Below are 19,735 nucleotides of genomic sequence, written 5' to 3' on the forward strand. Positions count from 1 at the left end.
GTAAACCTGCAGTCATTGAGGCACAGTTTATTATATTGAGATAAATATGTGGTATTGGCTACCAAGAGGAATGTACATTCAATTTTTGTTGTGACATAATCAGCTCACTTAATATGTATGACACTTTGTTATGAAACAGGCCCCCCTCAAATAATAGCCTAACTGGAAATGGCCATGCTTATCTAATAAAAGTGAAGGAACCCTGATATTATTATTAGTCATAAATAAAGAAATAAACAGTATACTGATGTCAGGAGTGGTATTCTGCACAACTATTCAACCCAAAAGACCCCTTCTGCTCCACTTCTAAAGTTGTACTAATGCTAATGAACAATTTCTTCTTACTGTGTGCAAAGTGATCAGAAGTCCACAAATATATTGTGGAATGGCAGAGTGATTGCACTGAGGAATGCCAGATTAAGAGGCTCCACTGTATTTAAAGGTTAAGTTAGTTACACTTCCCCCTTTTGTATAATTTGATTACCATTCTGAGGTGTTGATTTTTGGTTCGTGTACATTTATAGCTGCTGTTTCTAGAAGGCCAAACAAAAAGGATAAGAAAGAAAAGACAGGAGGAAGCACCTCCTGGTATGCTGAATGTGGACTGTTTGATGGTGCAACAGAAGCAGATGATAAAGCAGGTCAGATACTAACCGCTACTGTGTCTTTGTACTTCAGATTGCTTTTCCGTTATGCCTGCAAATGTAGTACATAGGTCATTTTAGTAAGTGAGAAAGTGTTATATGTAATAAAGAAAATTTTGAAGCTTTTTCTTCCTTATCTGTCCATGATTTGTTACTTTGTAGAAACATTTATGTTGCTGTACTCTACCTTTCTTCTGAAATCACTAGTAGTAGTGCCTGCCCTAATTAAAGTGTATACCATCTGACAAGGTAGTTCTCCCTATAGTGCTGTTATGTGGTTTGAACATACAATTTAAGCATGTCTGGATGATTTGGTCTTCACTAATACTACTACTAAATATTATTATTAGTATATTATAAATATGGTAATGGCATAATCCGTATCACTTCAGACAGGGGGGTTACCTTCATAGTCTTGGATGTTATTGAATTCAGCATATGTTAAAATTCAGGAGTAGTAAGAAACATTTTCTCTCTCTCTCTCTCTCTCTCTCTCTCTCTCTCTCTCTCTCTCTCTCCAAAAAAATTCCTGCCCCAAGATACAGGCCTCCAATGATGACACTGCGAACGCCGTTTTGAAGATGTGAATTTTGGAAATTTTATAAAATGCTGCATCTTTCTAACAGTTCTAGATATTTTGTTAAGAGGTTTTTTATTTGAAAGATAATTGCTTTATAATTACAATGGTGTGTCCTCTGTTTGAACATATCTGTCGAAGTTCTTTTACTGTCACTTTTAGAATTTTTTTTTATAACAGAAGAATTTTTTTTTTTTTTTTTTTTTTTTTTTTCAAAAATGCCAATCCAGAAAAGTTAATTTTTTTTCTTTTGATTAGTACCATGTAATACTATATTCTCTGTAAAGGAGAGTTTCCGCTTTAAAGTCGGACAGGATTTATTTTAAAAAATCTTTTGTTTTGATTTTCAAGGCTAATGTATGTCTTCACTGAAGTTGTTTCCCACTAATGTCTTTGCTAGCAATGCACAGAGTTCCTCAACTGAAAACAGGGGCAGAGAAGATCATAATTATTTCTGATAGTGCTCCTAGTCACTTTAAAAATCATTACCAGGTGTTTGAATTTAGTAAGTCGCCTGTGCCGACTGTCTGGGTATACAGTGCTACTGGTCACGGGAAGCAATCTTGTGATGGTGTACGAGGCCTGCTGAAGCACCATGCTACAAAACATAATCTTTTCAGACCAAATTTAGATGCGATTCAGAACGCTGAGAATTTTACGAGAGTCGTGAAATCTTACATATCCACAGCCCTCACTCTTTTGTCCCAAAAGGAGATCGAAGAATTCCATGAGCAGAAAAAAAGAAGAATGGTTCAAACAAACTACTCCTGTGAAAGGACTTCAGAAGACATATTTTTGGACTCAAAGTCGTGGGTGAACTCATGTTGCACACACTTTAAAGAGCAGGAAAGAAATTTTGTTTGTTCGGCCAACACCTCATAAACAGCAAGGTAATACTCAGATTCACAACCTGAGAAGGGGGATGTTTGTGGCGCGTGTGTATGACTGTGACTGGTGAATTGCAGAAATTATAGACACCAGTTATGAGTTAAACGAAACTGTAGTATACTTTATGCTACCACATGGACAAGCTACTGGATATAGGTTTCCAGCTGAAGGACAGCAACAATGCCATCATTGCTCATTTCCTGTTCACAATGTTTTGAAGATTGTAAGTGTTCCAGTTCCTTTTGGTTAAACAGGAAGGCATCACTCTATATCAAAGGAAGACACTGAAGCACTGGAACACATTTTTAGTTCATTGACTGGCTAGTCTCAGTACAAAACAGAGTGCACAGAAGTTGTATAAATTGAAACCTTTAAGTCTGTGGACCTTTTACATACATTGTGAAACCATTTAAAAGGCTTGAGAAATGAGTCTCTTACTCATCTTTCAAAACTAAAATTATGTTAAATAAGGCTAGGTTTTGATTTTTATGAGCCTGTTTGTGATAATGTGGTAATAAAACAGGTTTTATGTATGACAAAAATTTCAGGTGTTTATAAAACCTGTTCAGCCTAAAAGTGGAAGCTCTCCTTTTCAGGGAATGTAGAACTGTATGATACTAATCAACAGAAAAAAAATCAAAAATTTATGGATTGGCATTTTTGAAAAAAAAAAAATTTCCATATATTATTAAAAATGTTCAGAACACTACAGTAAAAAACTTTGACATATAAGTCCAAGTGGAGAATTTCTTTGTAATCATAAAGCAATTATCTTATCCTCCAAATAAAAAAGGCAACAAAATGTCTAGAACTGTTCCAGAGATAAAGCATTTTAAAATTTTTTCCAAAATTCACATCTTCAAAGTGGTATGCGCAGTGTCATCTTTGGAGGGCTGTATCTCAGAGCAGAAATTATTTGGAGAAAACAAAAAAATACGTTTTCCTTACTTAGTTCTTCATTTTAACATATGCTAAATTCAATAACATCCGAGACTATGAAGATAAGATTTTTTTCCTAGCCTGCCTGAACAGATATGGACTATGCCCAATGAAAAGTCTTTGGAGGAATATAAATACAGTAATGAAATGAGTGAAGGGAACAACTCAACATATAACTGAGACTTTAAGTGGTCAATAGCACCATAAACAAGGCTGAATATGTTGCTAAGATTTTAGAGAGTTTTTCTTCAGAAAAACCAGTACATATTACACACAGATACACCTGCATGGCTCCAGTATAGCCATTCAGATGGATATATGTGTGTTCTGTATGGGTTATTTCTGAAGAAAGACATCGTTCGAAAGCTTAGTGACATATTCAGTCTTACATATGTGCCTTCCATATGTACCTTTCAGTCACTCAGTGCCTCAATTATATGATGTGTTGTTACATTTACTCCTCCAATAATAATAATAATAATAATAATAATAATAATAATATACAGAAGAAAACAGGAGAAAAAATTGAAAAATACATCCAACTGGCTGAGGAAGTCAAGGACATGTGGCATCAGGATAAAGTTGACATTATACCAATTGTACTATAAACTACAGGAGTCATACCACACAATATCCACCAGTACATCAACACAATACAGCTACATCCATACAACTACAGAAATCTGTAATTATTGATACATGTTAAATTACCCGAAAGTTCCTAAATGCAATGTAACATATACCGTACAGTTAAAAGGAAGTCACGCTTGATCAAAGTCCGTGTCACTTTCCATTTTTAATCAGACATAACGTCTGAGAAAGGAAATGTTATTGTTATAATAACAAAATTAGTGGTGAACAGTTGATTGAAAGGAGCTGTGTGTGACAGGATTTGGATAATTTGTCTGATGTTCTTGTTCTGTGTCATGGTATGAGATCATACATTTCCCCAAACGTGAAAATTAATTGACAAGCATCCACCACGCATCATAGATGTGGAAATATTGAATTGTTGTCTCTTTGGTCCACTAAATGCAAGCAGTGTTTGGGTACGTGGTTTCAGGACAATGAGAGACTGAAACGGGCTGTGGCTCTGGAGGCAGGATAAGGCCCTTTACCGCTTTTGAGCACAAAGTCCAGTTTGTCAGTGGAGAGAAACTATCATTCCAAACTTCTAAATTTAGCACTTTCTTGCAGTTGAATAAAAAATATAATGAAAGCTTTGGCTTACTGACCCACAGTGTTATTTTCATTATGATCTCTAAAGGATCAGCTTCATGCACAATATAAAATAATGCTTATGTGCAACTTCCTGCACATTCACTAACGATATATTCAAATTAGAATATTGTAGAATGATTTAAATGTTTATAGGAGGTTTGTTTTTTGACAATGGCTATGAGAAATGGAAGCATGCTTATGATTTGAGTCAATATTTTCCTTAAAGATTCCAGCAGTTTTCATTCTTAAGTCAGCTTTTTCGTAGAAGAAAATTGTAACAACATTTTGACATATAATGGATTTTTAGCTATCAAAACCAAAGTGCTTTGTAAATTATTGGCCAACTTAAATAATTCTTTTGTTTCAAATTTCACTGGAGCCAATTGCTGCTGTAAAATTGTCAGTCTAGAATCAAATCTTTACAGGTACTGTAGAATAAACATAGACTTTTCCGCAATGATAACACAGTACAGCCGTTAATGACAGTATTCCTTTTCACCTTCCAATCTGATGCAGTAAATCTATAACACATCATGCACTTCACTAAATTTGCTGAGTGACTCAGGAATTTGATCGCCTCTACATCTGCATCTGCATCTACATCTACATCTTCATCTCGCAAACAACCTCATGGTGTGTGGTGAAGGGTATGTGTGGCACCACCATCTGCCCCCTCCCTCCCCTCCAGCCTACAGTGTTCCAGTTAAGAAGAGTGTGTAGGAAGCTTGACTGTCGGTAAACCTCTAATTAGTTCTAATTTCTCGGATATGCACATTGTAGTCATTTTGTGAGATGTATGTGGGAAGAAGTGATACACTATGTGAACAAAAGTATCCGGACACTTGGCTGAAAATGACTTACAAGTTTGTGGTGCTCTCCATTGGTAATGCTGGAATTCAGTGTGGTGTTGGCCCACCCTTAGCCTTGATGACAGCTTCCACTCTCGCAGGCATACGTTCAATCAGATGCTGGAAGGTTTCTTGGGGAATGGCAGCCCATTCTTCACTGAGTGCTGCACTGCAGAGAAATATCAATGTCGGTTTGGTGAGGCCTGGCACGAAGTCGATGCTCCAAAACATCCCAAAGGTGTCATATAGGATTCAGGTTAGGATATGTACAGGCCATTCCATTACAAGGATGTTATTGTCGTGTAACCACTCCACCACAAGGCGTTGAAAGATGCAATCGCCATCCCCGAATCACTCTTCAACAGTGGGAAGCAAGAAGGTGATTAAAACATCAGTGTAGGCCTGTGCTGTGATAGTGCCATGCAAAACAACAAGGGGTGCAAGCCCCCTCCATGAAAAACAGGACCACACAATAACACCACCGCCTCTGAATTTTACTGTTGGCACTACACACGCTGGCAGATGTTCACCGGGCATTCGCTACACCCACACCCTGCCATCAGATTGCCACATTGTGTACTGTGATTTGTCGCTCCACACAACGTTTTTCCACTGTTCAATTGTCCAATGTCTACGCTCCTTAAACCAAGCGAGGCATTGTTTGGCATTTACCAGCGTGATGTGTGGCTTACGAGCAGCCGCTCGACCATGAAATCCAAGTTTTCTCACCTCCCACCTAACTGTCATAGTACTTGCAATGGATCCTGATTCAGTTTGAAATTCCTGTGTGATGGTCTAGATAGATGTCTGCCTATCACACATTACGACCCTCTTCAACTGTCAGAATTCTCTGTCAGTCAACAGATGAGGTCGGCCTGTACGCTTTTGTGGTGCATGTGTCCCTTCAAGTTTCCACTTCACCATCACGTCAGAAACAGTGGAGCTAGGGATGTTTAGGAGTGTTGAAATCTCGTGTACAGACATATGACACAAGTGACACCCAATCACATGACCACGTCTGAAGTCCGTGAGTTCTGCGAGAGTGCCCCATTCTGCTCTCTCACGATGTCTAATGACTACTGAGGTTGCTGATATGGAGTACAGTAGGTGGCAGCACAGTGCACCTAATATGAAAAAGTATGTTTTTGGGAGTGTCTGGATACTTTTGATCACATAGTGTATGATGATTGACTCTTCCCATAATGTGCTTCCTAGGAAATTCAATAGTAAGTCTCCTCATCACGCACAACACTTCTGTTTTAGCATCTACCACTGGAGTTTGTTGAACGTCTCTTTAATTATCTTGCACTGACCAGACAATCGTGTGACAAAATACACATCTCAATACTCTCTTGTGTTAGTTGAACCTAGTAAGGGTCAGAGATTGATCAAGCAATACTCAAGAATCTACTAAAAGTGTTTCATGAGCTACTTCTTTTGTGGATAAATTTTCTTAAGATTCTTCCTATGAATTTCAGCCTGGTATATGCTTTTCCCACAATTTGCTTTATGTGATCATTCCGCTACAGGTCACTCCTGATGTTATTGTTAGGTGTTTTACAGTAGTTACTGGTTCCAGTGATTTATCACCAATAGTGTAATGATTCAGTAGTGGATTTCTTTGCCTATTTGTGTGCAATATGTTACAGTTATATATATTTAGGGTCAACTTTGACCCTGCGCCAACCATCAATCCTCTGCAGTTTTCTGATGTCGCTACCTTTGCATCATCTGTGAACAGCCTCATGGAGCTGCTGAAATTATCCACTAGATCATTTATATAAAGGCTGTCACAGAAATAATACGACATACTTCTACGGGATGTGAGGCACATTAAAATGATTGAGAATTGCATAGTAACCTGTGACCACAGACATCAGGGGTAAATGGTAGCAGAGGTCGAAGATTGGAAAGGAATCCAGAGTGGGCCATGTGAAACATTTATTGGACATAATGAATACACACAGTGTAAGACATGCATGTAGCTTTAATGTTTCTGCCGGACACACTGGGAATTTCTTCGATTGCAGCAGCTGCACAGACAATTCCTCCAAATGAGATCCATTTTAGACTCTACAGGATCACAATACATGAGAGATTTTGTTGCTGCCCATAGAAAGAATGGGAGGCTCGATAAATCTGGTGAGTGTGGTTGCGAGGGAACCGGTCGACCATGGCCACTACATCAATGCAGGAATGAACTGTACAAATGCCTGCGAACAGCCAGTCCAAAATGAGTTGGCTCCAGTGCTTTTCACGTACAGCACCACCTAGCAGTGTACAACGATGTTTGTGGCCTCGTCATATTCTCTACATAACCTAGAAGTTTGTCGCAAGATTTCTGGGACACCGTGTATCCTGTAAACAGTAACAGTCAGACACATTTCCTTGGGGTATTCCTGAAATTACTTTTACACACATTGACTCTGTCACATTAAGAGTGACATGGTGAGTTCTATCTGCAAAGAATTTGTGAATCCAGTCACAAATCTGGTCTGATACTTGATAAGCTCGTATTTTTACACCACACGGCAGAGCGGAACTGTATAGAATGCCTTCCATGTGTCACCAGTCCCACCGTCCGTTATTGCCAGTGGATGAATTCTCATAGTGCCACTGCTTCTTTATTGGAGCATCTCTGAGGTGCTCTGTAGCTCATGGACATAAAGAATGAGCTGAGTTTCACAAGTCTTCATTTGTGAAATCCATTGTGACTGTTATAGAGGAGATTTTTGTTCTCTGAAAATCTCATAAAGCTTGAACGCGAAGCATGTTCTGCTATTCTGCAACAGACTGATGTCAGTGAGGTCTAAAAAAATGTAGGTCTGTCCAACGACCGTACTTGTAAATGGAAATGACCAGTGCTCTTTTTTTTCCCCTCCTAGTCTCTAGGTATACTTTTGCTACAGTGACTTACGATAAACAGCTGCTAGAATGGGAACAAGTTCTTTCCCATAATCTCTGTAGAACATCACATGTATCACATCTGGTCCTGATGCCTTTCCACTACTTAACTATAGTAGCTGGTTTTCATTCTGCAATCATTTCCGTTAATATCCGCCATCAGTGCAATGACCACAAGGGGGAACCGTATTACAGTCTTCTGTGGTGAAATCATTTCAGAAGACCGAATTCTGTACTTTGGCCTTTCCTCTGTATCCTTCTATTTTGGTGCCAGCATGGTCACTGAGCAACTGAATAGTGGTTTTGATCTGCTTATTGACTTTACATAAATAGAAACACCAATCATGGATGAAGCCTTAGACCTGTTCCGGCTGGTAGACTGCTGGCTATGAGGCAGTACGAGGAGCAGTCTGTGATGGCGAGATGTACGATCAGCACGTCACTGGTCCCACCAGCAGCTGTTACCAGAAGATGGTGTCGCTGCTTATTTATTCGAGCAGTTCCTCCTCTTGTCACCTCATGAGACTGAGGAGAGGATCCCGTTCCATACCTTTCCACCTCAGTGAAAATCTGATGTGATACTGCCGATCGCACCCCGGGTCCTTCTGGACGGGAGGTGGCAATGATAATAGTTCGGCTGTGGAGAGGTCCTACTGCCTTTATGTAAGACTGAAACTGAAGCTGTTAAACCATGGTGAGTCTTTCCTGTCCCTTAAAACGATGTTCGATGCACACTTTTCTAAGAAATATTTAACAATGCTTTTGAATTTCTGCCGAATTTTATCATTGCAACATAGAGCAGTAGCCCAAAGCCTGTTAACTCTTGTCAATACAGCTTCTAGCCGTTTCCAGGCAGTGGCCAATTCTCCATGTGTCCAGCTACAAGCAGCATAGTCCTTACCCATTTGATACTTTGTAAAAACTGTAAAATAAAATTTAAGAAAGGACAAACAAATAAACAAAAAACACTCAGAACTAAGAACATAGCTGTTTTTATTTTAAACTCAGCTGATTAAGATATCAGACTGCTAATAGCTCATTTCAAGTTATATGTAAAGGACTGTGTCGGCATGTCTATAAAAAGTTAGTACATATGACTTGTTATGAAAATAAGCATTGTATGGCTACAAGGCTGTGGCAGCCCTTTAGGTTTGATACTACGATGTTAGTTTGCACATCCGCTGTGCTGCTTATGATTCGAGCAACTCCTCCATTGGTCTCACTAGTGTGAGCCAGTTCTGGTTCAGGACTTTTGGCTGGGACAAAAGTCCAAAGTGATCTACCAAAATTGTGCTCATTACCTTCACATTGGTAGATATCAGGCATAACTACTAGCCCAGAGAACCTCTCTGAATTTGATGGACCTCACGTTTGAGTATCATCTTAATCAGCAACAGCAGAATCTGTGAGTATTTTTCAAAACCGCATAAAAATTTCATCCTGGAATGATGTCCCTCCTCCCCTCTTTTTTGTCTCATTGCCTCAGGCCTTATTGTTGAGAATAGTGTCATGTAAGTAAAAAGATTCATCAGAGGTGTGATATGACTGACCTAACAAACAGCATGAAAGAAAGGATTGCACGGAACACCAAGAATGGAATGTGCCAAAGAGATATTGAGATTCAGCTGTTTGTAGTAGGGATTGAAAATGTGTGTAAAAGAATTCCTCTTCTGTTTGTACCCAGGTAGCAGCCTCTTCTGCCTTGAGTGCATTATCATCTGAGTGCTGTGGTTCTTCAAATACTGTTACGCCAAAAGTGTAATCTGTAGTCTGTGTATATAATTAACAAGAAACCTGTATATTAAACTGCAAGGCCTTGTACTTACTACACAATTTATAACTCACTATCTAAGTTAATTGTGTAACAATTATTATGTTTAAAACTACAAAATCAGTTTTTACATCGAGAAAAACAATAAAAATTGTAAAGATTAGTTAGGGAATCAGTAGGCTATCAGAGGGATGAATACAGTGAAGAAACAGTAATGAAACTAAAAGTTGTTTTTATTGTGTGCTGTGGCACACCAGATGTATCCTCCACTCCGTATTTGATGTGCTTTTACTCAAAATCTGCTAGAGTTTCTCATTATATTTGTGAACTGTTTGTTGCACTGTGAGAACAGAGCTTCTGGCTGCTGATGGTGGTCCTGCATTGTACAGCTAGTCAAACGGTGTATCCTTTGTGTGATCTGTTATTATGCTATATGTTTCATAAGAGTGACATCTACGTTCTTGTATGAGCAGATCTGTTCCAGGCTGGGCAGGCATTTTCAGCTGCACATTTCTCGGCTGTATATTCAGAAACATTAGGGGAGACGTGTATCAAATATTGATGTTCGTGTGTAGAAGTATGTTTTAGCAGCTGGCCCTACCACACCAGCTTAAGGTTTTCTCATGCCAGTCCTGAGCACGGGTTGAAGGCACTTGAGTTTTGAAGGAAGCTGACTGCTGATATCAATTGTTGCAGGCAGCAGACGGTCCGCAGCAGTGGCGGGTGGAGGCAGTGGCAGCGGAAGCAGCTGGTACGCGGAAGCTGGGCTCTGGGGCTCGCTCACTTCTAGTCCCAACAGCAGTGACACCTCCGAGCAAGGTGAATGTGATGATTGTGATAAACACGCCAAATGTTTTGAGCTTAGTGTGAAAGTGTATCAGGGACATCTACTGCCAGAAAAAAAGAAAAAAAATCCTGCTGTCAGTAACCCTGTAAAATCTTGTAGTTACAGTGTAAACGGAAAGAAAGCTTTGTTACCAGAAAATTTTCATTCCAAGTGACACAACAGCTGATGCGCTTTTTTCTAACATAGTTGTCAGTAGAATTGAGTTACAAGCTGCACAGTAGGGTCAGTTGTTGTTAATTAGTAGTAGGGAAAATAAATTCTTGAACTGTATCTATCATCATTATGAAGTCTTTATTAATAATGGTGTCTAGAACACAAGTTGGCTGCTGTATGCTGATTTTGTCATAGATTTTTTTTCTACGCCCTGACACTGAAATTTAATTAAGGAGTTTTAAGTTTGGATCATGTTATAACAGTAACTGAAACCTGTAATAGTGTGTGGAGGAGGGTAGGGCAGACAATAACACTATGTGATCTAGATAGTGTTGTTTGTAAAAATCAACTTTTGTACTTCTATCCTAGTAATGTGTCACTGTGATGTTCTTCTGGTTCTTTACAGCGATATCGGGTGGCTACATAAAGTCTGATTTTGAGCTAAGACTTCCTGTTATTTAGAGTCTTGCTCACCTTGTTATTTCAGCACAATCGCCAACCTTTTCCGATTGAACTTCTTTATTTGAAGTGCTGCAGTTAATGCTGGAAGCTAAGAGTACAAGCCAACATCCAAGTCTTGAAATAAACGGAAGGCTTCTCATTATCAATGCCTTCTATATTGTATTATTCTTTATAATAACTGTTTATATCTACATACGTACATACATACATACATTCAAACATTAATCCTTGTTCCATAGATAATGAATACGACATTTCGTAATGATGTGGGATGTGGGATGTGTCACTTTAACGTAAGTTTTCTTTACACAAATTAATTAATTTTTTTTACAGTTACTACTTCATATCTAAGAATTCAGCTATTGAGTAGAAGTAGTAGTCATTCAGAAATTGTTTTAATTTGCTTTTAAATGTTGGTAGGCTATCTGTCAGACTTTTAATACTATTTGGCAAATGACCAAAGATTTTTGTGGCAGCATAATTCACAGATTTCTGTGCCAAAGTGAGATTTAATCCAGAATAGTGAAGATAACCCTTTCTTCTAGTGTTGTAGCTATGCACTTTGCTGTTATTTTTGAATTGGGATGGGTTATTAATTACAAATTTTATGAGGGAATATATGTATTGCGAAGGTACTGTGAACGTCCCGAGTTCCTTAAATACATGTCTGCAAGGTGATCTTGGGTGGGCTCTAGCTATTATTCTGATGACATGCTTTTGTGCAATGAATACTTTCTCTCTTAATGATGAATTGCCCCAAAATATGGTGCCATATGAAAGCAGTGAACGAAAATAGGCATAGTCGGCTAAGTAATACTTAAAGGTCAAGCTTTCTATTGGACTCTTCAGAAAATCTACATTGAAATCCCCACAAACAATAATTTGCTTTCCTCTGTCTGACATATAGCACAACAAAGAATCTAAGTTTTTCAAAAATAGTTGAAAATTTCCCAATGGGGACCTATACACGGCTACAATTATAACAGTGCTATTATTTACTTTAAGCTCACACGCACATGTTCCTCTATCCAAAATTTTTTACTTCTCACATTTTTCACACTATGACAGATTTTAACATGTATGGCAGCTCCTCCTCTCTCCATACTGTTTCTTCTTAAGTGTGCTGAAAGCTTATATCCACCTACATTTATCATTACCATACCTGTGACTATATGATGTTCAGACAGGCATAGTACAACTATCCTGCCCTCAGTTTCTAAATCTTTTCAACAAACAAGAAGCGCATCTACTTTGTTTCTTAATCCCCTGATATTCTGATGCAAAATATTAACATTATTTTTCACTGTGCTTTCATGTGAATCTTGTGACATACTAACATTATTTTTCACTGAACTGTTATGAGAATCTTGTAATATTTTCACATCTCAAGTACCTGTGTGTCTGAACTTCTCATTAAGCTTAATTTCAATCAATATAGGATGACTGGACACTGATCTTAGCCTAAAAAGTGTCGCATGAGTTTCAGTGTAAGTTGAGTCTGTCTCTTGTTGCATGGTCATGGACATAGCTGTTTGTGCAGTAATTACAAATGTTATTTTTGATGTGTACAACTGACTGGTAAATGTATTCACATGGAGCAGTTAAAATCCCCAATGTTTTGAACAGATCTTCACAATGAGCTTGACTAGTATTTTTGGTTATTATTCTTATGGCTCTTTTCTGGAGTTTGAAAATTGTGTTCATATTTTGCGAGTTTGTCCCCCAAAAAAGAATGCCATAACTAAGAACTGAGTGTACATATGAATAATATATAACTAAAAAACACTGTATGTTACACACTGATGATAGGATTCTAAGGACATAACATGCTGATGACATTCTGTTTGCAAGTACCTTTGTGTGTTCGCACCCCTTCAACTGAGAATCAATATTCATTCCTAGAAATTTTGCATTTGTTACACAGTCTATAGAGGTGCCATCTACATTTAATTTTACATTGTCCTTTTTTCTCTTCAAACTGAAATTAATGACATTAGTTTTCTTTATGTTCAATGTCACTTTATTGCTTATTGATCAATCGTAAACTTCATTGAAAGTTTCATTTGCTATCTCGGAAAGGAGTTCTCTTGTTTTCTCAGTGACTATAATATTGCTGTCATCAGCGAAGAGAATTTTTTCACCATGAATAACACTACTGGGAAAGTCATTGATGTGTATCAGGATCAGTGTTGGTCCTAATATACTACCTTGGACAACCCCTATATTAATTTATTTTGATTCTGATAAGTTTTTTACTAAATGTTTGGATCTATTTGAAGTATGTGTTATCTCTACTCTTTGTACCCTATCTGTTAGGTATGATCGAAAACAGTCATTAGCTACCCCTCTTATTCCTAATGCTTCTAATTTATTTAATAGAGTCTTGTGGTTGACTGCATCAAACGCCTTAGAAAGATCCAAAAATATGCATGTGACACACTCCTCTTATCAAGAGCGTGAAGTAAAACTTTTGTGAATTCTGCTATGGTTGGTCGTATTTTTGCCGCTTCAGAAACCAAACTGTGATTCACTTAAAAGAGAGTATTTATTCAGGTAATTCCTTAATCTGTCTTTCATAATTGCTTCTATTATTTTTGAGAATGCTGACACCAGGGAAGTGGGCCGGTAATTTTCTATGTCTTCTGCATTACCTTTCTTAAGCAAAGGTACAACTCTTGGGTCTTTTAACTGCTCTGGAAATGTCCCTGATGTCAAGGATTCATTTATTATATTTGTTAAGCGGCCTTGTATAATCCCTATGCATTGTTTCTGTACACGCATTGGTACTTCATCTAAGCCTACTGACTTTTAATTTTTTTGTTTTTGAACAGTTTTATTGACTTCATTCTCTGTGGTTGGAAGTAACTTCATTGTATTTAGTGTAACATTATTTACATGTGTTATATTTCTTTTGGGGAATTTTTGCTGTAACTTCTCTGCAATACTTGAAAAATGCTCGTTTACATAGTTTACTAAGTGTTGTGGATCATTTATTACCTTATCCCCCTCCCTTAGCATTATGTTATTCTGCATTTGTTTGCCTCTCCCCATTTCCTTTTTTATAACATCCCAGACGTCTATGCTTTTGTTATCTGCATTATATATTATTTTATCATTAAATGACTTTTTTGCAGCAATCAGCACCTTCCTGTAGATCTTTTTGTATCTATGATAGAAATTTAAGTATTCTGGATCATTGCAAATCTTTTTCATGGAACTGAGGTGTTTAACTTAAAAACAGAAAACTTCATTCGCTGTTCTTATCTAAGATAAAATCACAATACGAACAATTTCAAAATACACAGCAAGTTAAATGGGTACACACAAAGTGAATGTTTAGCATGACCAACACATATATCTCAATCACTTTAAAGCACTGTTAGAAGCAAAAGCCACATTGAAATAGTCAATATACCATATAAAATAATCATGAAAACCAAGAAACAGAAACTGCATTACTAAGAAAGCAAACTGGGTCCACAAGAGAAAATTCGGTAAGGTAGATGATGAGAAATGTAACATCCAACAGAAAACAATGAATGGGAAATATCTGCTAGTTAAAATTCAGTGGCATCACAGATCAGAGCAACAGAGACAAGGGCTTACCTTCAGGAACACGAAGTGTATCACCTAATAATGTTGAAAGGATTCATTTTCTTGCATCAGTATCAGTTATTTCCCTTTATAACTGGTTGCTTTCTAGCAGCTCAGCCTAAATAATAAAAACTGTGTGTTCACAGACAATTCTGGACAAGGAACAGTGAGTGCTGTTACGGAAACATCAGTACCTGATACCAGTCGTGAAAATGGCGAGGAAAACCAAACGTGTTTCAGAGATGAACCACTCTACCAGTTCTACAATGCCGATGCTGTCGAGGTAAGCCTGTCATCAATTTCACTCAAAATTTGTGACGTTTGCTGCTAGTTTCTTTCTGTTTAACTAAAACCCATTTTGTTAATGAAAGTATGATCCAGTGCTTGTGATAAAAGCTGCTTATGTTAATGTGGGAGAAACACAGAAGCAAAACTGGAAAAGGTACCCTATTCGTGTAGGCAAACAGCACAAATGAAGACACACTCAGTGATGGTCTCACAAAGTATATTTGCGTGTCTGGACCTGAATGACCTGGTTGCCAGACTGTTGGCACTGCAGGCAGCTGCAGCTTTAAACTAGAAACTTCATATCGTGGTTTCCAGTGAGGTGATGGTACCAAGCCGGACTTGAATACATGGGTGCTAATTTCTCCTTGTGTAAACACATAACATAGCAGTCTTTTAAGCTTGGGAATGCTGAGTAAAGACATAAGAGTGGGGAGTTCCTACTCTGTCAGAGGAGAAATAACAAGTTAACCCCTCCAAGTGCTGTCCATACGAGTGATATTTGTTTATATTATTTACACCTTAAAAGACAAGACATCTACCTTCCCCAGAGGGACCCGATGGAGATAAAAGTCGTGTTGTATAGCTTTTGGTGCACTTGGAAGTGGGTGAAACTTAATTGGCCACCTGTTACCACATCATAAGGTGGAGGAGAGATATCCCTTATTTTTGTGATAGTGTTCCATTTGGTGTTACCATAGCTGCACCAAATCTGTGACTATGGACACCTGACCAGTGGTGTGTAGAACTTTGCACGTGGCATCTTGCCCTTTCTCAGTTAGTGCTGGCAACACTACATCTCATTGGGACTTGAAATTTGTGTAGCCTGTCTGCAGTGCCTACACACTTTTTGTGTAGCTGTTTGTAATCAGTGATAGTAAATAGTTCATTGCTTGATTTCACTGCAGGTTTCTAAGCATTTTCATTCCAAAATTTCCTCAGTTAGCAGAGTCCAATACAGATGTCCTTACCACATGATACATTATCACTTCAATTTTCACCATTAGCCTAGGATAGACAGGTGTTACCACTCGCTGCACCTAAAGGTGACACACAAACCTTGTCACAAAGTCTCAGTTAACACAGCCTTCAGCACACCACCAGATATTTGACAGTTCCACATATTCTGCGGGTGTGGAGAGCTGCGTTTTCACTAAATTGTAAAAGTATTTGTATCCCTTCAGAGTATCTTACATCACTGAGAACTGCCATTCTAAGTACACATAAAAGACTCTTTGCTACGTCAACATTAATAGAGCTCATTATTGTCCCATTGTTGAATCAAGAATGTAGAGATGTGAACACAGACATAATACATGGATCAGTCTTCATAAAACTTATCCTAGTTAGAAGCTGCAACTTAATGTGTTTCAGTATTTCCTTCAGCTGATTTGAGGGTGTAACCCAGTGCGTTTCGGTATTTCCTTCATTCCTGATTGCAGTATTCATCCCTTCATGTTTCTCAAAAGCTTTCCAATTTAATCAGCAAAAATTCATTCCCCCCCAATGATTCAACCATAACATTTAACGTGATATACAAATAATTTTTTTATCCGGCTGTGTCAGATTTCCCAGTATTTTTGTGCAACATATCATATTGAAAAGACAGAATTTGATGAGAACCGTAATGTGGTGCATAAATTAAACTGTATATATTAGTAGTGTGCAATTATAAATATTAAAACAATCATATATGGCACTTTAGCTTCACAAACAGGTAAAGTCAACATTGCATCCATTTTGTTTGTTTCTATCTGTCAATCACAACACATGCCACGTGAAGTGACACAACTGTGTTCCTAGTGGTAAAACAATATTTATTCAATATAATTTTTATTATTTATGAATGAAATTTGTGGTGCCAACATGATAAGTTGCATAGGCCGGGGCCAAGGTGACGTTGAAAGGTAAAGTGCCATATTTGGTATTTTTCATGTTTATACTTCTATACTATGGAAATATGTGGTGTAATTAGTTCATTGCATTAATAATTTCTCAAAAATACACCATTTATTAAACAGTGGGTTGTGATTAAGTGTATTTAAACATCATGTCAGTGACAAATTCTTACCGGAAAGTAGCTTTGCTCACATATCTAGAACTGTAGTTGTTTATGCAGGAAATCAGCTGTTGTTTTAAAATTATACAGTCATCAACGTTGACGAAATTCATCGTTAATTTCTATTTTTACACAGAAATGGTAGAAATGCCAAATTTCATGATGTCATGAAAACTGCCAGTTTTATGTTATATCACTAAAACCCACAGATTTTGCATTATTTTTTGCTTTATTGTTTAGCACAATTTTCCTAGCCCTAAATATTCTGCACAATGCATTTGAACTAAAATGTTAGCCACTTGCATAGAGCATCTGCAGTTTTTGTTGTTTTAGTGTTATAGATGGTTACACCATAGTAGGATTTTTCTAGATAATACTTACTTTCCTCTTATGTTTACTGACTTTACATACTTCTGTGTTCACTGGAAATGCAAGGAAAGGACACTGACTGGGTAATGCTTTCCCTCTGTGTAGTATACTTACATATTTAATGTGATACTACATGCAGTAAGAAGTATCTAAGGTTTGTGTCTGAGTCACAGTTCTTATGCCAGTCAAATTCATCTCCACTCACTCTTTGTTGTTTCGAGACTATGAAACGATTTTTAGTTTGCTGGAAAATAATTCCGCAGTGTACTTTCTCCAGTAGTGTGGTTAACTCTGAAAGGCTATCTCGAGAACCTCTGTGGAAACTGGAGGACTGGACGTGTTATCTGTAAGACACTTGTGTGGCTCGTATCAGATATTACTGTGTATTTGAAAGGTGGAGACTGAGGATGCATTCTTTGCCCAGGATCCTGTTTGCATTACGCACCATGCACCTTTCTGAGTGGAACAGTCTGGGCTGTTAATGAGATAGGGTGCTGTGCCTAAAACATTAGCTACTCCTGAACTTGCTTCCCCACTCTGCCTCAATTTTACCTGTCCTGTTCATCGTATTGAATAAACCTAAAAGCAGTCCTAACTTGGAGCATGAAAGGTATCACTGATGCCGATGTGGTTCCCAGCACGATTGTTATGGAGTTAGAAACAAAGTTGCATTTGGTGCACTTTGCATCGAATTTGCTTCCGCAGCTGGACAGCTTTAGCTCTTTTATCTTTGTTTGCAATTCCCTAAGATGTGCAGATAAAACTATGAACAACATTTTGGAGGTATCCTTAAATACAGAGCCACTGAATACGTTGAAAAGAGGTACATTAAAATGTTAAATTTCCTTCAAACCGAATATAATTGATAGCATATCTGAACAAGAAAAGTGAGTTTAAAATATTTTGTGAACTAAAATTTTTTCTACACAGGTGCATAAATCTAAAGTGTAGTTCCTGATTGTGTGAGCTGTAAAATACCAAATGTGCTGTGTATGCACGTAATACAAATGTTGTTATATAAAATTTACATTTCTACATGATCAGTGGAGGATGCAGATAGACATCGGCTGAGTAAAAAGGCTTTTCTTCCCATCGTATACTTTTGCACTTAATGGTATTGTAGCACCTTCAACAAGTGACATACCATTTTCTGATATTTTATTACAATAAATATTAAAATAATTTGATATAATATTCAGTTCCTTGAAACAGGCTTTTTGTTGTTCTCAAGTTATAAAACAAAGAACACCAAATTTGGCACTTCAGCTTTGTGAATGGTATTCTAACGTGGTATCTGATAATTCAGCTGGTTACTAAGAAAACAATTAAAGTACTTAATGTATTTTATAAACCCATTAATGCTTCACAATGTGAAATTCCATATTGTGCAATCCAAAATTCATCCACATTGTGACAAAACCATTTCACATGAGGCCCATGTTAGCTTTCTCACCCATATCTGCTATCACATCCCCTCTGAGGATGGCTTAATTTAATTCCCTCTAATTCAGTTGTCACCATCTCGTTACACTGTCAGAAGCAATTGATTAGCAGGTGCTGGTAGTCTTGGTTTCCATCTTCAGGACTAGGGGACATAGTATCATTTCACTACCATCTGTTTTCAAGGACAGACTCATGTGCTTTGAAAGCATTTGAACCAGGGTTATTTTTCCAAGCCATTTACCCAATCTTGCTTCAGTTGACTTTATTCCATAACAGATTTTCTATTTTTCTTTATGGTTTCATAATGGATTCTTTTACACAGAGGTACATGCGCGGTGGCAGTGAAATGGATTCGGATGGATATGAGGAAGTAGGGCAGGGGCAACACCCTGATTCGACCTCACCATCTGTTGTTGTAAAAAGACCATCTGCTATGGAGCTTATCTGTCCCCAAGAAGGTCAACGTACCCTCTGGTGCCAAATACCAGAAGTTGTTAACAGTGCTGTTCTCAGTAAGTATGTATGTTTATTTAAAAGCAAAATTTTGTTGAAAAAGTAATTTAACTAAGCTGACAGCTTTTACAATCCACACTTTTATATCTGTGTGTGTGTGTGTGTGTGTGTGTGTGTGTGTGTGTGTGTGTGTGTTTGTGTGTGTATGAGAGAGAGAGAGAGAGAGAGAGAGAGAGAGAGAGAGAGTTTGATTTTTTTTTTTTTAATTTTTCTGACAT

General features: G+C 37.7%; 1 protein-coding gene across 1 annotated transcript in view; it reads left to right on the top strand.

Moving 5' to 3' along the window:
• LOC126473664 (serine-rich adhesin for platelets-like) overlaps positions 1-19,735 on the top strand; it is a 186,887-nt gene that overhangs the window by 128,991 nt on the left and 38,161 nt on the right. The window contains exons 14-17 of the mRNA XM_050100896.1: positions 525-641; positions 10,489-10,611; positions 14,995-15,131; positions 19,327-19,516. Coding sequence (XP_049956853.1) covers positions 525-641; positions 10,489-10,611; positions 14,995-15,131; positions 19,327-19,516 — 567 coding nt within the window. The remainder of the gene's footprint in view (positions 1-524; positions 642-10,488; positions 10,612-14,994; positions 15,132-19,326; positions 19,517-19,735) is intronic.

The sequence above is a fragment of the Schistocerca serialis genome, chromosome 4 (assembly GCF_023864345.2).
Source record: "Schistocerca serialis cubense isolate TAMUIC-IGC-003099 chromosome 4, iqSchSeri2.2, whole genome shotgun sequence".
NCBI classification, from domain to species: Eukaryota; Metazoa; Arthropoda; class Insecta; order Orthoptera; family Acrididae; genus Schistocerca; species Schistocerca serialis.